The 17,966-nt window shown below is 34.5% G+C and overlaps 1 protein-coding gene across 1 annotated transcript in view; it reads left to right on the plus strand.

The window, feature by feature from the left end:
- Positions 1-17,966, plus strand: part of EIF5B (eukaryotic translation initiation factor 5B) — a 53,961-nt gene that overhangs the window by 31,659 nt on the left and 4,336 nt on the right. Inside the window, exons 10-20 of the mRNA XM_004686162.2 lie at positions 290-573; positions 2,814-2,921; positions 3,116-3,226; positions 5,432-5,499; positions 6,039-6,180; positions 13,826-13,957; positions 14,310-14,492; positions 14,613-14,774; positions 16,400-16,531; positions 17,530-17,661; positions 17,762-17,838. Of these exons, the coding sequence (XP_004686219.1) occupies positions 290-573; positions 2,814-2,921; positions 3,116-3,226; positions 5,432-5,499; positions 6,039-6,180; positions 13,826-13,957; positions 14,310-14,492; positions 14,613-14,774; positions 16,400-16,531; positions 17,530-17,661; positions 17,762-17,838 (1,531 nt within the window). The remainder of the gene's footprint in view (positions 1-289; positions 574-2,813; positions 2,922-3,115; positions 3,227-5,431; positions 5,500-6,038; positions 6,181-13,825; positions 13,958-14,309; positions 14,493-14,612; positions 14,775-16,399; positions 16,532-17,529; positions 17,662-17,761; positions 17,839-17,966) is intronic.

Below are 17,966 nucleotides of genomic sequence, written 5' to 3' on the forward strand. Positions count from 1 at the left end.
CCAGGGAAAAAGTACTAAGCATTGTAAACCCCCCCCCCCCCAGGTTTCTCCTCCCTTGTTCTGGCTTAGTAATGATTTTATTAGCTTAAATATGGGTTAATGCATTAATTTTTTATTAAATCATAACCTCCATTGTAGCATGTACACAAACACTGCATTTAATGATGTATGGAAGCATTAATTTGGATACAGTGTCATTGCCCTTGCTCAGTATTGCTTCCTTATGGTCTTTAGAGAAACTTCTCATTTTAATCTTTCATCTGTTTTAAAATCTTTGTTTTCCCGAAAGAAGGAAACACAGTACATATTGAAGTAAAAGAAAACCCTGAAGACGATGAGGAGGAGGAAGATGATGATGATGAAGAAGAAGAGAGCGAAGAGGAAGAAGAAGTAGAAGAAAGTGAAGGCAGTGAAGGTGATGAAGATGAAGATAAGGTATCAGATGAAAAAGATTCTGGAAAAACTTTAGATAAAAAACTAAGTAAAGAAGTGAGTTCAGAATCTGAATATGACTCTGATGACGATCGAACTAAAGAAGAAAGGGCTTATGACAAAGCAAAACGGAGAATTGAGGTATTTATTTTTCACATTCTCTTTATTCTTTTCCACTCCTCTGATCATTTCAACTTTACTCTCTAACAATAGGCTTTTGAGTAGTACTTCACTAATCTTGAAACATAATAAGTCTTTGACACTAGTCTAGTCTAAGAACTTTATTCTTTTTTTTCCCCTAATTTACCCAAATTTTTATATGATCTTTGATGGCTTATAAGTATGTAGAGGTATTCTGAGCATTTGTACTCTTTATTATTATAAATATTAAAATGTTATAAATGTTATAAATATTAAATGTTATAAATATAAAATATTATAAATATTAAAATGATTATAAATATTAAAGTGTTTGAGGTAATCTGAGGCATTGGATTACTTTAGTTGTTTAAACCTGCTGTTAATGAGGCTTTTGTTTGGTACAGACTAATGTAAGTTAACTTTTCCTACTGAATATAGCAGATGTTTAGAAATTTTTATTATGTAAGTTTAGTTTAAATATTTAAAAATTAGTTTTTAAAAAAATTAGTTTGTTTCAAAGTCAAAACAGTAGTTTTTTTCCATGTGTAACTTTTGTCTTTATTGAAATTTAATTTGCTTTCATTGAATAAATGATTTTCTTCATTGTAGATGTTCTGGGGGTATAGATGCATATTCTTCAGGCGTGTGTTATTACTACGCCCATCACCAGAGTACAACCCTCTGCTCCAGATCATAGGGCCCCTCCTCCTTTTGATACCCACCCCAGCTTCCACCCTCTGATAGCCTCAGTTCTACAGATTTCTAAGTTTGCTTCAGTTTAGTTTTGTTTGTTTTTTGTAGATTTTCCACATGTGTGACTCATTCAATGTTTATTACGATTTTTACAAATTTTGGTTTAAATGCCTGTATATCCTTGTTTTTCTGTAAAAGTCTAGATAGGACTACATTTCCTGAATTTCTGAAGAGCTAAGATGGTCTGTTATAAATTGAGGTTTCTGTCAACCCTTATATATGTTGTCTTTTTGGAGTCAGCTACTTTTTGGAAGGAGACTGCTCTATATTAGGATATTGAATAGCATCCCTGGCCTTCACCCACAAATTATTTGTAGATGGAAAATAGGTTTGTAAATGATATTACTTTGGAGTTTTGATCAAAGTCTCTCATTTGAATGCCAGTTTTGTTATAGTAGAAAACCTTGTCATCTTAAATGATCACTGTCATGTGTTTTTGTTTGGTCTTCAGGAAACTAAGGTATTTAGCTAGATGCTACAAAGAAATACATTGTGATTCAAGGATAAGCTTTCAGATGTTTAGTGGCTGATATGGAAGTTGTAGTATCTTAGGAATTTTTGCAAATTCATTTTTCATGATAGAGGCGTCAGTAAACGCTTGTTATTGTAAGTTTTATAAAAAAATTTTAATACTAAAGTTTTGAAATTGATGGCTTTAGATTTATAAGTAAATTTAAAAATTATTTATAAATAAATTTATGCATCCAGGAACTGGGGTACAGGCCAGAGGTGCAGGAGGGGAGAGGATTCACCAGAGACAGAGTGGGACACAGAACGGGCAGACTGACTGATATATACTGTTGAGGGGAGCAGAAGAGACAGCAGAGGTCTGCTGTGCCTTGTGGGTCAGCTCCAATGTTGGGGATCAAACTCCTGCTGCAGTGGCTATGTATAGCTTCATAGTGCTATGCTTCAACCCCTTGTGCCATCAGGGAGGGCTCTATAGTTCTTCACTTGTAAATCAATAAACTTATTTTTTTTTAATACTAATTGTAAATGTACAATACTACATTGATTTACAATACTATGTATGTACAATACTACATTGATTCACAATACTATGTATGTTTTATGGATATAGGTTGACACCTGTACAAGTGTGTATTCATGTGCAGATCACTAGAGCCCCAGTTATTCATCATAGTCCATTAGTGATTTATGAATGCAACTGTATCTTTTTACATTAACCACTGTGTAAGTTAGATAAAAGTACTATGTGTAAAAGTGTTAGGAAAATTTAAACTCACACTTCATACCATTATTTATGTTATGTGCAGTTCTGACATCAGTATTGAGAGGTTTTTCTTTCTCCAATGGTACTGTGATGCAAATTAGAACATAAACTTTATTTGCAAAATGTTGTTATGTGTAATTAAAAATCAGCAAAGAACTTGAATGTAGATTGTGACATTCTCTTGCTAAGGCAAAATAAAGGAAAATAATGTAGTATGATTTGAAATAATACTTGTGATTGTTTTCATTTCTAGAAACGGCGACTTGAGCATAGTAAAAATGTAAATACAGAAAAGCTAAGAGCCCCTGTTATTTGTGTACTTGGACATGTGGACACAGGGAAGACAAAAATTCTAGATAAAGTAAGAAGTTTTCTATGCATTGATTCAATCTTTTACAGTAAAAACTAAGAATTTTAAAATAACTATAATGAATGAATAATACAGTCTGAAAAGAAAGCATAGGGCCTTAGGCAGTTCTCATTACAGCAGATAGATTGCAGCTTTCTTTTTGCTTCATATTTCAAAACACATACCTAAATGCTGTCTTATCCTAGCTGCGTCATACACATGTACAAGATGGTGAAGCAGGTGGTATCACACAGCAAATCGGGGCCACCAATGTTCCCCTTGAAGCTATTAATGAACAGACGAAGATGATTAAAAATGTAAGTAAATTGTATTTTAAGTGTTTTATAAATTGTGTATAAACTACCTAGGGAAAAAAAAGTATAACAGCTATGTGCATGTGTTATTTTGCCCTATTTAGCATCATATCTTTTTATATATCAGATACTGTGTTAATCCTCAAATCCCATTTCCCCTCTTGCTCCAAGAGGCATTCATTCTGAAATTAGAGCATGTCATTTTTCTCCATGGTTGAACATGAAAATTTTTCTTTCCTTCTCTATTTTTTTTCCTTCTATTTTAATCGATCATGTATTTTTCCCTCTACTTTGGAAATACTCTATTTGGTTATGGTAAATATTATGCAGTAATGAAGTATTGTAATTCATTTATATATCTATGTTGAGAGCAAAATTTGCTGGTAATCTCATAAGCAATCTATGCTCCATTCCATTCATAACTCTTCTAGTACTTTTATGTAATCTGTGCTTTTAATATAGGTAGGGGTTGCGAAATGTTGCTAGTTAAATCCCATCCTGAATCTTTATTGGATTACATAATAGAAATACTCCACCCAATTAATGGTGGGTTACTCAGTGATACTAACTATAGGAAAGGCTTGATCCTTTACCTTTACTTATGAGCTTCTTAAACAGTGACCAGTTTGGCTTGGTGTTATTATACACATATACATTTAAATAGATCTACTATATTTTAATCCATTTTGGTTATTATCTTTGTCCAGTGGTTTATTCTTGAGTCTTTTTAATATAATTATAGTAATCTTACTGTTCTTTTGTTGCATTCATGGTGTCTGGTATAACAGGATATTTTAGGCTCATCTTCTATATTACTGCTCAGACCTGGAACTGAGCCTTGAAACTAATTCCCCAGTTCTTTATCGCAGAGCAGGTGAAAGTGGTATATTTGGAACAGAAAAGCAATAAATTGATAGCTGAGACATACAGAATATATTATTATATGCCAATGTTCCCCTTTATTCCTTTTTCTTATTAGTTTTGTATGTAGATAGTGTCTCTGCTTATAACTACAGTTTTTGTCTCCCTCCCCCTTGCCCCCAGATGTGTTTTATGAAGTTTGCTTTCTGGTAAATCCTTGTGAAAGGAATAACAGCATTATTACTCAAGTTTATGAAAACTGAGGAGTTACTTTGTGTTTTTTAACTTAGAAAGTCGGTTTTGGCCTTTGTGCATTTTGTTGTTGTTTGTTCTGGGTCAGTTTTTCAGTTATACTGAATCCCATTTCAGTATGTAATTTAAAATTGTATTTTGGGACACTTTTCTTAACAGCTTTTCAAATTTGTCATTTAATATTTATTGTGGTTGTATTTAATTTGGTATTTCTATGTATTAGTTTATTATAGCTTACTCCACCAATTGCCATAACTTGAAATCTGATTTATTGTACAACATAGTTAAAAAGTATGATTTTTATTAGGCCTTTATTAAAGTTACCAGGATAACCTTTATATGACAGTGTAGTTATAGTGTTTATATTCAATGCACTGAAGTGGAAAAATGATGATGCTCAATGATTTTAGACCATGAAAATGCAAATTTGAAAAGTTTTGCATTTGAAACATTTTGACATAGATCAGGAAATAAAGTTTTAAAAAGTCACTTGGAAATTAACAAAAATTATAAATGAACAACATATACAATGTTTTATGTGTGTTTGAGACTGAAATTTGAAAGTTAAAGAGCATGTTCAATCAGGCCTCTTGGAATTTTTATATACTTCTGTCCAGAAAATAAAGTATTCATGATATTTGAATAAAGATACTGACTGTATGTGATATTTTAGGTTAGTGGAAAAAATTTCTTTAAAACACCCCCTGGGATATTTCTCAAGAGTTTAAATTGCTTTAAAATTGGATTAGACAAATTTTCCAAAATACTAAGAACACCTTGCCATGTCATTATTTTTTTTTTATAAATAATCACTTGGAGGACTGCTCTGTTATTGTTGCTGTCAGTCTTTCAAATTTCGATTGTACCATATTTTATGACTCTTATAAAGGGAGTCTTTTATCATTTTAGCTTTATTTTTGCAAAACTAATATTAATGAAAATAATAATTGCTGTGCTTTATTGGTTGATTGTTTTAAAGCAGTTCATTTGGGGAAAGTGGTGTATTCAAGTTTTTATTGCAGAATAGTAATTCTGTAAAGAAACTTTAAGTGTTTTGACTTCTGTAAACTCTTCACTTCTTCCCACCTTTTCTAGTTTGACAGAGAGAATGTACGGATACCCGGAATGCTGATTATTGATACTCCAGGGCATGAATCTTTCAGGTAAGAATCTTTTGTCATCAAGCATATTGCTTGAAACCATTAAGTCTAAAAGTTCAGTGATGGTAAGGTATTTGCTAGCTATTAATCTTTGGATAGTATTTAAAATTTAGTCCCAGTAACTACTAATCCTCATTTGTGCCTCACTGAGTACTATTTTATATGAATACTTGTGTTTTATAGAGAGAAGTCTTACTTTTAAAGAGCAAATCCTAATACATACCTGGTCTATCTCCTGTGAAACCCATTACAGGTGGAATTTTATCCTGTTGCCTCTTGGCCTTGTTCCTTAGCGCAAAAAACTTGGTCAGTAAAATTGGCAGAAATATTGGAGTAACTGCTGGAACTAACTCATTCCAACTGATGTCAGTTCACTGTCAGATAAGCATTTGGCAAGTTAAGGGCTAATGGCACTTGAATTTAATGCATGTACTTCATTTTGTTCTTGTTATTTAGGCTTTACAAAGAAATTAAAAATTTGACAAGTGGAAAGTGTTCATTTCACTATTGCTATTTATGTATTCTTTTCTTCTTTTCAATAGTAATCTGAGAAACAGAGGAAGTTCTCTTTGTGATATTGCCATTTTAGTTGTTGATATTATGCATGGTTTGGAGCCCCAGACAATTGAATCTATTAACCTTCTGAAATCTAAAAAGTGCCCCTTCATTGTTGCACTCAATAAGGTAAGCTCTCTTGGAAAATTAAATTCTGAGAAATTGATTCTTAATTACTTTATTGGTTTTATGTAACCATCATCTTTCAGAATATAGAATAACTCCATATTCCCAGAATGTTCATTTATAGCCTGCCCACATTTCCAATCCCAAATACTGATGATCTTTCTATCACACAGACTAGTTTTGCCTGTTTTTTATATTAAAGGCATTGCGCAGCATGTGGATTAATTTGTCATTTCAACTACTCAAAATAAATTTATCCATGTTATTATACACAGGTATTTTCCCTTTTTTTGCCAAGTTATGTTTGATTATATGAGTGATACTATGCTTTATGATTGAAGGATATTGAGATTGCTTCCAAATTTAGGTTATTAGTAAAACCACTACAAACATTTATGTAAATCTGTGTAGACATTTGTTTCTGTTCACTTTCAGTAAAAATCATGGTATACATAAGTTCAACTTTATGAGAAACTGATAATTTTTCAGAAGAGATTATACCATTTTACATTCAATGAGCTATGTATGAGTTCCAGTTTCTATATACATTTTTGCTGACACTTGCCCTATCTGTAGCAAGCCATTTTAATAACTATAGTGCTTAAGAACTATAGCTTAATTTGAGTTTCCATGGTGACTCATGCTATCAGATATCATGGCATGACTTCTTTTTGAAGTATTCAAAAAGAATACTTGATTAGTGTGTTGAGTTTTGAAAGTTCTTTATGTTTTAAGTCTTCTGTCAATTATGCAGTTATTTCATATATATTCTTATAGTTAAGGACTTAGTGTTTCATTTTCTTGATGTGTTTTTAAGAACAGAATGTTCTAAATTTGACAAAATCCAATTTGAGAATATTTAAATACTTTGTGTTTATTGTGTATTATATAAGCAATCTTTTCATACCCCAAGATCCTGAACATTTTCTCCACTGTTTGTAGATATTTTACCTTTTTTTTAAGATTTATTTTGTTTATGTACACAAGACTGGGATACAAACCAGAGGGTGGGGAGGGGCATTGTGTGTGAGAGGATTCACCAGGGAAAGAGTGGGGAGCAGAATAGGCTGAAGTACTGAACCACATTGCTAAGGGGAGCAGCAGGCGTGTCAGGAGAGGTCTGCCATGCCATGTGGGCCATCTCCCTGGTCAGGGATTGAACTCATGCTGCAGTGGCTGCAAATAGCTTCATAGTGCTGTGCTTTAATCCATTGTCCCACCAGGGAGGGCCCTAGATATTTAACATTTTTGTAAATATCTTTAATGTTTGTGCTTAATGTGTGGTGAGGGTCAAGCTTTATTTATTTCCATATAAATATCTTGTTCAAAGTTTTTGTTGAAAATAATAGTTTTTCCTATGACTGACTTCAAAGACTTTGTTGTAAATTTGACAATTTATATAGATAAGTGTGTGTGTCTCTTAATGTTTGTCTTTTATTAACCAATATGTTCATGCCTTTATTATCCTGTTATGATTTTTGCAATTTCTTAGTAAAGTTTTGAAAACAAGTAGTGTTAAGTTCAGCTTTTGGTTTCTGGAAATTGTTTTATATCCTTGAATTTTTTCTTTATAAAATTTAGCATTAATCTCTTAGTTTTTACAAAAAACTTTGAGGATTCTGATTAAGATTGTATTTAATCTATAGATAAATTCAGGGAGAAATGACATCTTGTTTTATTTTTATATTTATGTATGTATGTAAGAAAGAAAGAACTAGGATAGGCCCAGAGGTGAGGTGGGTAAGAGGAGTCACCAGAGAGAGTGCGGAGCAGAGCAGGTGGACCCACTGAAATATACTGCTGAGAGGAGCAGTAGGCAAGATAAGTGAGGTCATGCTGTAGTGGCTGGTCATAGCTTGACAGCACTGAGACTTTAACCCCTTCATCACCAGTGAGGCCTGACAGTTGACATTTTAACCAAATTGAGTCTTCTGAGCAATGAAATATCTGTATTATTTAGACTTTACTCTCATGGCAGTATTTTATAGTTTTGTTATCAATGTGTTGGATTTATTTTTCTAAAATTAGCTCTATTTCATAGTTTTGATACTATTGTAAATAGCATTAAAATTTGGATTTTTACTTGTCACTTTTACATAGAAAGACAATTGATTTTTACATACTGATCTTTTATTTTGTGAGCTTGTTAAAATCACTGATTAGTCCTAGAAACTTTCTATACATCATGTGAGATTTTCTATGTACATTATTATGTTACCTGCAATTACTGTTGTATATTTTCCCTTATCTATTTGCTCTGAATTTTTTCTTCCTTACTTTTACTAACTGGACTTGTCAAACTATGATGAATAATTCTGCATTCTTTCTGGTCTTTGGGGGCAAGTGCTTGATCCTTCATTATAAATTATTAATCAGTTGTAAGATTTTGGTTTTTTGTAAATGCTACCAGACTAAGGGGAATTTCTTTCTGTGTCTGGGTTGGTTAGTGTTTGCTGGCCTTAATTGTTTTGTTGTGAATGATTGTTATTTTTTGTTAGATAGACACTTTGTATCTCTTGGTGTTAACTTGACAAAAGTGACTTAGTAATACTTTGTGGGCATTTACTAATTTTCTGTTTCAGATTTTCCTTTTTTTTTTTTTTTTTTAAGATTTATTTATTTATTCATACAGAACTGGGGTACAGGCCAGAGATGCGGAGGGTGAGAGGCTTCACCAGAGACAGAGTGGGGAGCAGAACAGGCGGATCGACGAAGTACACTGCTGAGGGGAGCAGCGGGCGGGTCAGGAGAGGTCTGCCAGCCATGTGGTCACCTCCGGGGCAGGCGGGAATCGAACCCATGCGGAAGCGGCTTTAGATTCTCAGTGCTGTGCTTTAACCCGCTGCGCCACCAGGGAGGGCCAGATTTTCCTTTTTTAAGAGCAGTTTAAGGTTCACAGAAAAATTCATAAATATCCATATACAGCCACCTGTAATTACATACACAGCCTCCCCAGTGTTCTCCTTTCCATCATAGTGGTATGTTTGATGCTGTTGATGAACCTACATTTACTCATGATTATTACCTAAAATGTCCATAGTGTACATAAAGGTTCTTCACTGTTGGTGTACATCCTATGGCATTGGATAACTGTATAATGACATATATCCATCATGGTATCATAGTATTTTCTTGCCTAAAAATTCTGTGTCCTACCTATTCATTCATGTTATCCACTGATCTTCTTTACTGTCTCCGTAGTTTTGCCTTTTCCAGAGTGTCATATAGTTGGAATCCTACGGTATGTAGTCTTTTCAGTTTGTTGTCTTTCACTTACTGTCTTATGTATTAATGTGTCCTCCATGTCTTTTCATGGCTTGGCACTTCATTTCCTTTTAGCACTGAAGTACTGAATAATATTCCATTGTCCAGATATAGCACAGTTTATCCATCCACCCACTGAAGGACACCTAAGTTTTGCATTATGAGTAAACATTTATGTGCTGGTTTTGGGGTGGTGTAAATTTTTAATTCCTAGGTAAATACCAAGGAGTATGATACCTAGATGATAAAGTATGTTTAGTTTTGTAAGAAATTATCAAAGTGACTATCATTTTTGTGTTTCCACAAAAGTTAGTGAGAATTCATGTTGTTCCACATGCTCACCAACCAGTATTTGGTATTCTTAGTATTTTGGATTTTTTCCATTCTAATAGGTATGTAGCAAGATTGTGTTGTTTTAATTTATAGTTCCCTGATCGTGTACGGTAGGAAGCATCTTTTCATGAGCTTATTTGCCATATGAATATCTTTGGTGAAGACCCATTTTTTTTTTTTTTTAAAGATTTATTTGTGCATATAGAACTGGGTTGCAGGCCAGAGGCTCAGGGATGGTGAGAGGCTTCACCAGAGACAGAGTGGGGAACAGAACAGGTAGATGGACGAAGTACACTGCTGAGGGGAGGAGTGGGCGGGTCAGGAGAGGTCTGCCACGCCATGTGGTCACCTCCGGGGCAGGCGGGAATCGAACTCATGCGGAAGTGGCTTTAGCTTCTTAGTGCTGTGCTTTAACCTGCTGCGCCATCAGGGAGGGCCCAATCCCTTGACATTTTTTTACAGAAATAAACAAAAATAATAAAATTTATTTGGAACTGCAAAAACATTTCTGAATAAAAAAATAGGTATCAGGTTCCCTTTGAACTATACTGCAAATCAATACTGATTAAGACAGGTAGGTAGTAGAATAAAAATAGATCAATGGAATAGAATTGAAAGGTCAGAAATAAGAACACACACAGACGGACAACTTATTTACCACAAAGGAGTGGAGAGCTTACAAAGTCTTATAAAGTCTCTTCAATAAATGCTGTTGGCAAAACTGGACAGCCACATACAAAAAGTGAAACTGGAACACTATGTAAATTTAAAATGAATTAAAAACTTGGATGTCAGGCGAGAAACTATAAAATACATAGTTGAAAACTATCAGCCCTATTGATGTGCTGAAGGACTCCAGTGGCAAGGATAACAAAGCAAAAGGAAACAGTGGAACTACATCAAACTGAAAAGATTCTGCATAGTGAAAAGTTTACATTAAAATGGAAAGACAGTAAACTATTATATACTTTAAAAAATGCAAAAAAAAATATGGAAAGACATCTTGTGAACTGGCAGAAAATATATCCATATCAAATCCAGCAAGGTGTGAATATCCAGAATATACAAAGGATTAATAAAACTGAGCAATAGAAAACAAATAACCAAATTAAAAATGGACATGGGAGTAGACATTTCTTTTTTTAAATTTACTTGTTTATGCATACAGAACTGGGATGCAGGCCAGAGGTGCAGGGGCAGTGAGAGGATTCACCAGAGACAGAATAGGGAGCAGAACCAAGTAGATCAACAAAGTACACTACTACGGGGAGCAGCGGGCGAGACGGGCAAGATCTGCTGTGCCATGTGGGTATTTCTAAGGGCCAGGGATCAAACTCACGCGGGATCAAACTCACGCTGAAGCAACCACAGCTAATTTCGCCGTACTGCGCTTTAAACCAAATTTGCCACCAGGGAGGGCCCTGAATGTCTACAGAGAAGACATATAGATGGTCACACTTGGGAAAAAAGCCTTTATTTTAGGGAAATGTAATAGTGACATATCAACATCAAAGCAGTTATCACGTCATACCTGTAAGAATGGCTGCTATCCAAAAGATGAGAAAGAAGTGTTAGCAGAGGATGTGAGCAAAAGGGAAACATGGTTGGTGGGACTGTAAAGTGGTACAACCATGGGAAGCAATATAGAGATTTCTCAAAAAAATTTTTTTTAAAGATTTGTTTGTGCATACAGAACTGGGATACACGCGAGAGGCTTCACCAGAGACAGAGTAGGGAACAGAACAGGCAGATCTATGAAGTACACTGCTGAGGGGAGCAGCGAGCGGGTCAGGAGAGGTCTACCACGCCATGTGGTCACCTCCGGGGCAGGTGGGAATCGAACTCATGTGGAAGTGGCTTTAGCTTCTTAGTGCTGTGCTTTAACCCACTGCGCCACCAGGGAGGGCCCGATTTCTCAAAAATTTAAATAGTTACTCCATTAGATCCACTTATCCCAGCTCCTGGGTATTTGCCCTCCAGCCACCTCTTCACTAATTCAGACCTGTGAATCCCCATGTACCTGCCACACTTTATAGTAGGTGAGAATTGAAAGCAACCTAAGTCCCCTTTGACTTGACGAATGAATAAAGGGTAGTCTATATACACAGTGACATGCTATACAGGTTTAAGATGAATAAAGGAATTTCTAATGTTCAAAGAAAAAGAATAGATGAAAACTTTTGTCATTTCACAATATGGATGTATCTAGAGGGTAATCACATGCTTAGTAAAATAAAGCATACATAATTAAACACTATTATTTCTCAGATATGTGGTATACAGGGAAAACAAACAAGGAAAATAGAACAAAACTAAACTTGGACTATTATACTAATTAATGGCTAACAAAAAGTGATGAGTGGAGTACTTAAATTAGGACTAAGGGGACAATGGTATGTAGAGTAGAATTGGATATTAGTGGTGAATATAATGTGGTATATATATATATACGTTGATTCTCAGTGATGCTTAGTGGAAATATAATAGTTATTTCAATTAAGTCATTTTGTATCTTTCAAATAATGCTTTTGGATTTATCAATATTCTGTATTGGCTATATGTCTTTGGTTTCCTGCATTCATTTTATCACAGTCTTCTGTTTCCATTTGCTTTTCCAACTTCCTTTTTTTTTTTTTTTTTAAAGATTTATTTATTTGTGCATACAGGACTGGGGTACAGGCCAGAGGCTCAGGGGCGGTGAGAGGATGCTTTTCCAACTTCTTAAGTTGGACACTTATATCATTAATATTTTTGCTTTTAAGAATTTAAAGGATATTTTCCTTCTAAGTGTTGGTTACATGTCTTTGTGTATTATTCTTTATCAATTTAAATGAAAATGTCTTCTGAATATTTTCACTTGATACAGAATTTTAGATTTAAAATTTTTTTTTAACTTTATCCTTGTTTCTGGTATTTACTCATTCTTTGTCTCCATGTATGTAATGGTGTCTTTTTTTGTCTTTGACTACTTTTAGGATATTTTAAGCATTTTACCAAAGTTACTATATAGTAGTTTATTTTTATGCTATTTGGGTTTAATAATTGAGATGTATAGACTTAACAGTCCTCCAGTCGTGGTTGATACTCATTCAGATGTTCTGCTCTGTTTTTCCACTATAGGACTTTCCTAAAAATTGTTATTTCTTTTAATACTGTTCTCACAAGTTTTTTTTTTAATCATTTTCTTTCTCCATATCTTCGAAATGGGATAATTTTTATTGCTTTATCTTTAGGAGAATGCTTGGTAGCATGTAATTGCTATTCAACTGCTAATAAATTTTTCATTGCAGATTATATACTTTTAAAGTACAGGTTACATGTTTTTCTTTTAAAGTCAGTGAGTTTTACCAGCTTTTGAGTATAATAACCTTATATGCTAAATATCATCTTTGTTATTATCTGTGTCAACTTATTTCTCCTTCGTAGTTTTCATATTTGTCTACTTTTTTTATATTATCACCATAAAGTAATCCAATAGATTTTTTTTTTGCTTTTATTTTTTTCCTCTCTATACTAACCTACTTTTGGAAAGCTTATGAAATTAAGCAAATTTAATTCTAATTTGATCAGTGAGGCAGTTAAAATGGGTTATTTTCTGAAAGAAGAAAGAACTTCATTTTTTGCTTTCAACTTTCTTGGTATGTAATTTTCCTGGTAATGGTACTTGCTGTAATTAACCCATGTTCCCATGTGCTTAACAAAACCACTTTGGATTTCCAGTAATATGTTTGTTAGTGGTTATGTGGTAATACTAGGAGCTTATCTTTCTTTCACTGGGATAGGCTCTCGGATAAGCCACTGGAATCCTCTCCTGAACTGGTTGTAGGTTGAGTGCATGATAATTTCAAGTGTTTATAATTTAAGAAAAAAATACAGTTAAGCTAGGGTATAAAGGACTTCAGGTACATAATTTATACATTTGGATATGGAGAGAGACTGTGACCATAGCATGTATGCAAACACTAGGAATTTTCTGGAGCTTTTAATCTTAATTAAACTCCCAAGTATTTTGGATGTTTTAGAGGTGTTTCTTACGAAAAGCCTTTTCCAGATTGATAGGTTGTATGACTGGAAAAAGAGCCCTGACTCTGATGTGGCTGCTACTTTAAAAAAGCAGAAGAAGAATACAAAAGATGAATTTGAGGAGCGAGCAAAGGCTATTATTGTGGAATTTGCGCAGCAGGTAAGAAAGTGTTCCCACATTAAGAACTTATATCAAAATATTTATTCCATTATATTTATTATAAAGTTAGTATTTTCATCACTACTGTCTTTATTCTAATGGTTATTATTGTGTTTCATTCTTTTCCCTTATCCTATTCCTTTTTATAGCATAGTTCATAGTTCAAAGATCTTTTTTTGTGGTCTGGATTTAAAAATTGAGTTGGCATTTCTGTAATATAGTTAATATTACAGATTATGATCTGTTTTTGTGTAGCTTCAGAATGAGTAACACTTATTCATCTATTTTCTATTCTTGGGTACCTCTTTTTACAGCTTGATTTTTGGAATACTCTTGCTTTTCATGTCTCTAGGGTTTGAATGCAGCTTTGTTTTATGAGAATAAAGATCCCCGCACTTTCGTGTCATTGGTACCTACCTCTGCACATACTGGTGATGGCATGGGAAGTCTGATCTACCTTCTTGTTGAGTTAACTCAGACCATGTTGAGCAAGAGACTTGCCCACTGTGAAGAGCTGAGGGCCCAGGTGATGGAGGTAATACTGGTCAACTTTCCAATTTATGCCTTTTCGGTGGGGATGTTTTCTGATACTACATTTAGTCATTGAGGTATATTGTAGCATGTATTTCACTCCCTTTGCAATACTGTCTCTTAGGTTAAGGCTCTCCCAGGAATGGGCACCACTATAGATGTAATATTGATTAATGGTCGTTTGAAGGAAGGAGATACAATCATTGTTCCTGGAGTAGAAGGTCCCATTGTAACTCAGATTCGAGGCCTTCTGTTGCCTCCACCTATGAAGGAATTACGAGTGAAGGTAAGTCAAGTTGCAGTGTTGACATGTATGCACTTGTACACTGTTTACGTAAGTTCTGGTAAGGTTGCTTTCTCGCTTGGCTTGTGTACTGCCTGGCTTGTGTACATCTTCCTCTTGGCTTTAATTTAGATGTTATAAAACTCAGTGGACTCTTGTAGGAAGGTTCCCATTTACTAACTGAATTTTTTGTGAAGGTCATATTGTTTTGGTTCTTAACTAGTTTTTATTAATAATTTTGTGAAATCAAACATTTTACATAGTAACAAACAGAGGGTAACTTTAATATATTTTTAGAAGCACAATTAGGTAAAAGAAAATCAGAACACTGCAAAACACCCTACAGTTGTCTTTATGCCTCCTCCTGATCTTAGCTCCCTCCATATACGTTAATTATGGTTATATTTTTATGGTGGTAACTAATATCCTTGCTTTTTAAAAATAGTTATAATACCTGAGAGAGTACTTCTGAAAATATGTATGGATTTTATATAGTGTTCCCTTGTATCTGATTTCTTCAGTCAAAAAATGTTCAGATTTGTTCATTTCGTTGCATTTAACTATTCATTTTTGTTGAATGCTATTATTGCATGACAATCTTATGGCTTATTCTCTTGTTGATGAAAAGTGTAGCCTGTCTTTACTTTTCAAATTTTTGTTACTACTAACAGTGCTATTCCAGTGCACTTTATTTTATTATCTCCTGGGGCAGTTGTACAAGTTTCTCTACAGTGTATATACAGGAGTGAATTACTGAGTTGTTACTTAATGCTTATCTCAAGTTTTATTAGGTAAGGCCACTCTGTTGTCCTTAGTGAGTGTAATTAGTTACACTTGAACTGCAGCATTATTGTTTTATATCTTCAGCTCTTTGATGCCAGAAATTTTAAAATTTGCTTTATTGGTGAATGTATAGCTCATTGCTGTTAAAGTTTGCACTTGTGTGCTTGAAATATGATCGGTCATTATTTCAAATTTTTAGCCATTTAAAAGACCTCTCTATGAAATTTCAATTTTGTTTCAATATTGTCAGTCTTTTTTTTTTTTTTTTCAATGCATAACAGAACTGGGTTTTAGGCCAGAAGTTGGGGGGGATGGGGATCAGAGGATTCACCAGAGACAAAGTGGGGAGTAGTTGAACAGGCACATTTTTACTAAAATAATATTGCTGAGGGGTGCAGTGGGCGAGATAGGAGAGATCTGCATCATTATGAGTTAGCTCCCTGGCTGTGGATCAAACTCATGCATCCTGCAGCAGTGGCAGGCAATACTTTGAAGGCACTGAGACTTCAACCCCTGTGCCACCAGGAAGGCTCTAGCATTGTCAGTGTTTATTATAGATTTATAAGAATGTTTTATCTAGTCAAGAGACTAGTTCCTGGTTTACTTATAGACCTCAGCATCTTCTCCTTAGTGTTTTGTCATCTTACCTTTTTTATAGTAGCTTGAGAAGCAAATACTTTTAATGTTGAATTTAGCAATCTTGTGAGATTATTGCTTTTTGGGTCTAGTTAAGGAACTCCTTCTCTACCTCCAAGGTCATGAAAATATTGCATGCTGTATCAGTCATTTACTACTGCTAACCACTTACCAAATAAATTTGGTAACAAATGTTTTGAACTCTGTAGAACCAGTATGAAAAACATAAAGAAGTGGAAGCAGCTCAGGGGGTAAAGATTCTTGGAAAAGACCTGGAGAAAACCTTGGCTGGTTTACCCCTCCTGGTGGCTTATAAAGAAGATGAAATTCCAGTTCTTAAAGTAAGTTATTTTAATATTATCCCCCTAGAAAGCTATTTGAGTTCTGCCATATGTCAGAGAGGGGACATTAGCAATGGTGAGTAAAATGGGAACCTTATTCTTTGTGTAGCCCTATATGGTAACCTTGAGGAAGGAATAATGATACTCTTAAACTACTTCAGTTTATATGAATTGGCATAGCAACTAGAATTGCAAAGTATGCATCTTATTTAAGTAAAAAATGAATCAAAATGTAGAAGTTTTTCTTTTATCTTAAATGCCTTAATCTGTAAACAAAGAGAATATAATTAGGTACTAGGAGTCATTTTAATGTTTGACTGCCTGTTGATAGGAGCAGGTGACCATGAGTCTATTGTAGTTTCATGAAAACAAACTGTGGGCCATGGTTTACTTGCTCATTTGCCAAGTGGGAGAAGATCCCAGCACATGGCTGATCTAGTGTGTTAGGACCACCGTTATTATTTAGGCAGCTACAGGTTACTGCCATCAGGAAATTTGCCCCCATAGCACCAGTGACAATAGGACAGCTATCTTTCTGACATCCTGAGAATGGCATGGACGTTTACTTTAGTGGCATTGCTTGTGGTTACAATCTCTTTCTCCATCTCCAGCAGAGTAATGATGGAGAAAAGGGATGCTCAGATCATGGAATTAGGGCATTTCATCATTAAGATAGAGCCTTTGGGTGCCCACAACACGTTTCTGCAGTCCTTTTAGCTTTTAAGTGATTTGAATTATTTCATTCTCCCTACCCATGTACTTATCTGTAAAGTGGAGAAGTTAAACAATATTTTAATGTTAGTAAACCTAAGATGGACAAAGGTGGAATGACAAAGGTTTGGCTCAGATACAGGGCCCAAATCTCTCCACACTAGCATAGGTTCTGCTATTCTTTGCTCTTTCATAGCCTCTGTTGTGTATTTTCAGGTGAATCTAGCTTAATTCTAGGTGGCAGCTGGATAGAAGTATGACTTTGTCAAATTTAATTTCTTTTCAAGGATGAATTGATTCATGAGTTAAAGCAAACACTAAATGCTATCAAATTAGAAGAAAAAGGAGTTTATGTCCAGGCATCTACCTTGGGGTCCCTGGAAGCACTGCTGGAATTTTTGAAAACATCGGAAGTGCCCGTAAGTATTCCTGCCCAGCTCCACCAGTTAAATGGCTGGCATGGTTTGTGGTATTGTTTCTGTTACCTGACACAATTAAACTTGGGAACTCTTTTTATAGTACGCAGGCATTAACATTGGCCCTGTCCATAAAAAAGATGTTATGAAGGCCTCAGTGATGTTGGAACATGATCCTCAGTAAGTAATTTCTTTTCTGATGTGAGATACTTATATTACCTACCTATTTTCATAGAACTGTCATTCAACTTTATGACAGTTGAATGAACGATCCATTTTTCACTGACTGATATTTGTGTTTTAACCTT

Source organism: Condylura cristata, unplaced genomic scaffold (genome assembly GCF_000260355.1).
Source record: "Condylura cristata isolate star-nosed mole 26May11 unplaced genomic scaffold, ConCri1.0 scaffold00020, whole genome shotgun sequence".
Lineage (NCBI taxonomy): Eukaryota > Metazoa > Chordata > Mammalia > Eulipotyphla > Talpidae > Condylura > Condylura cristata.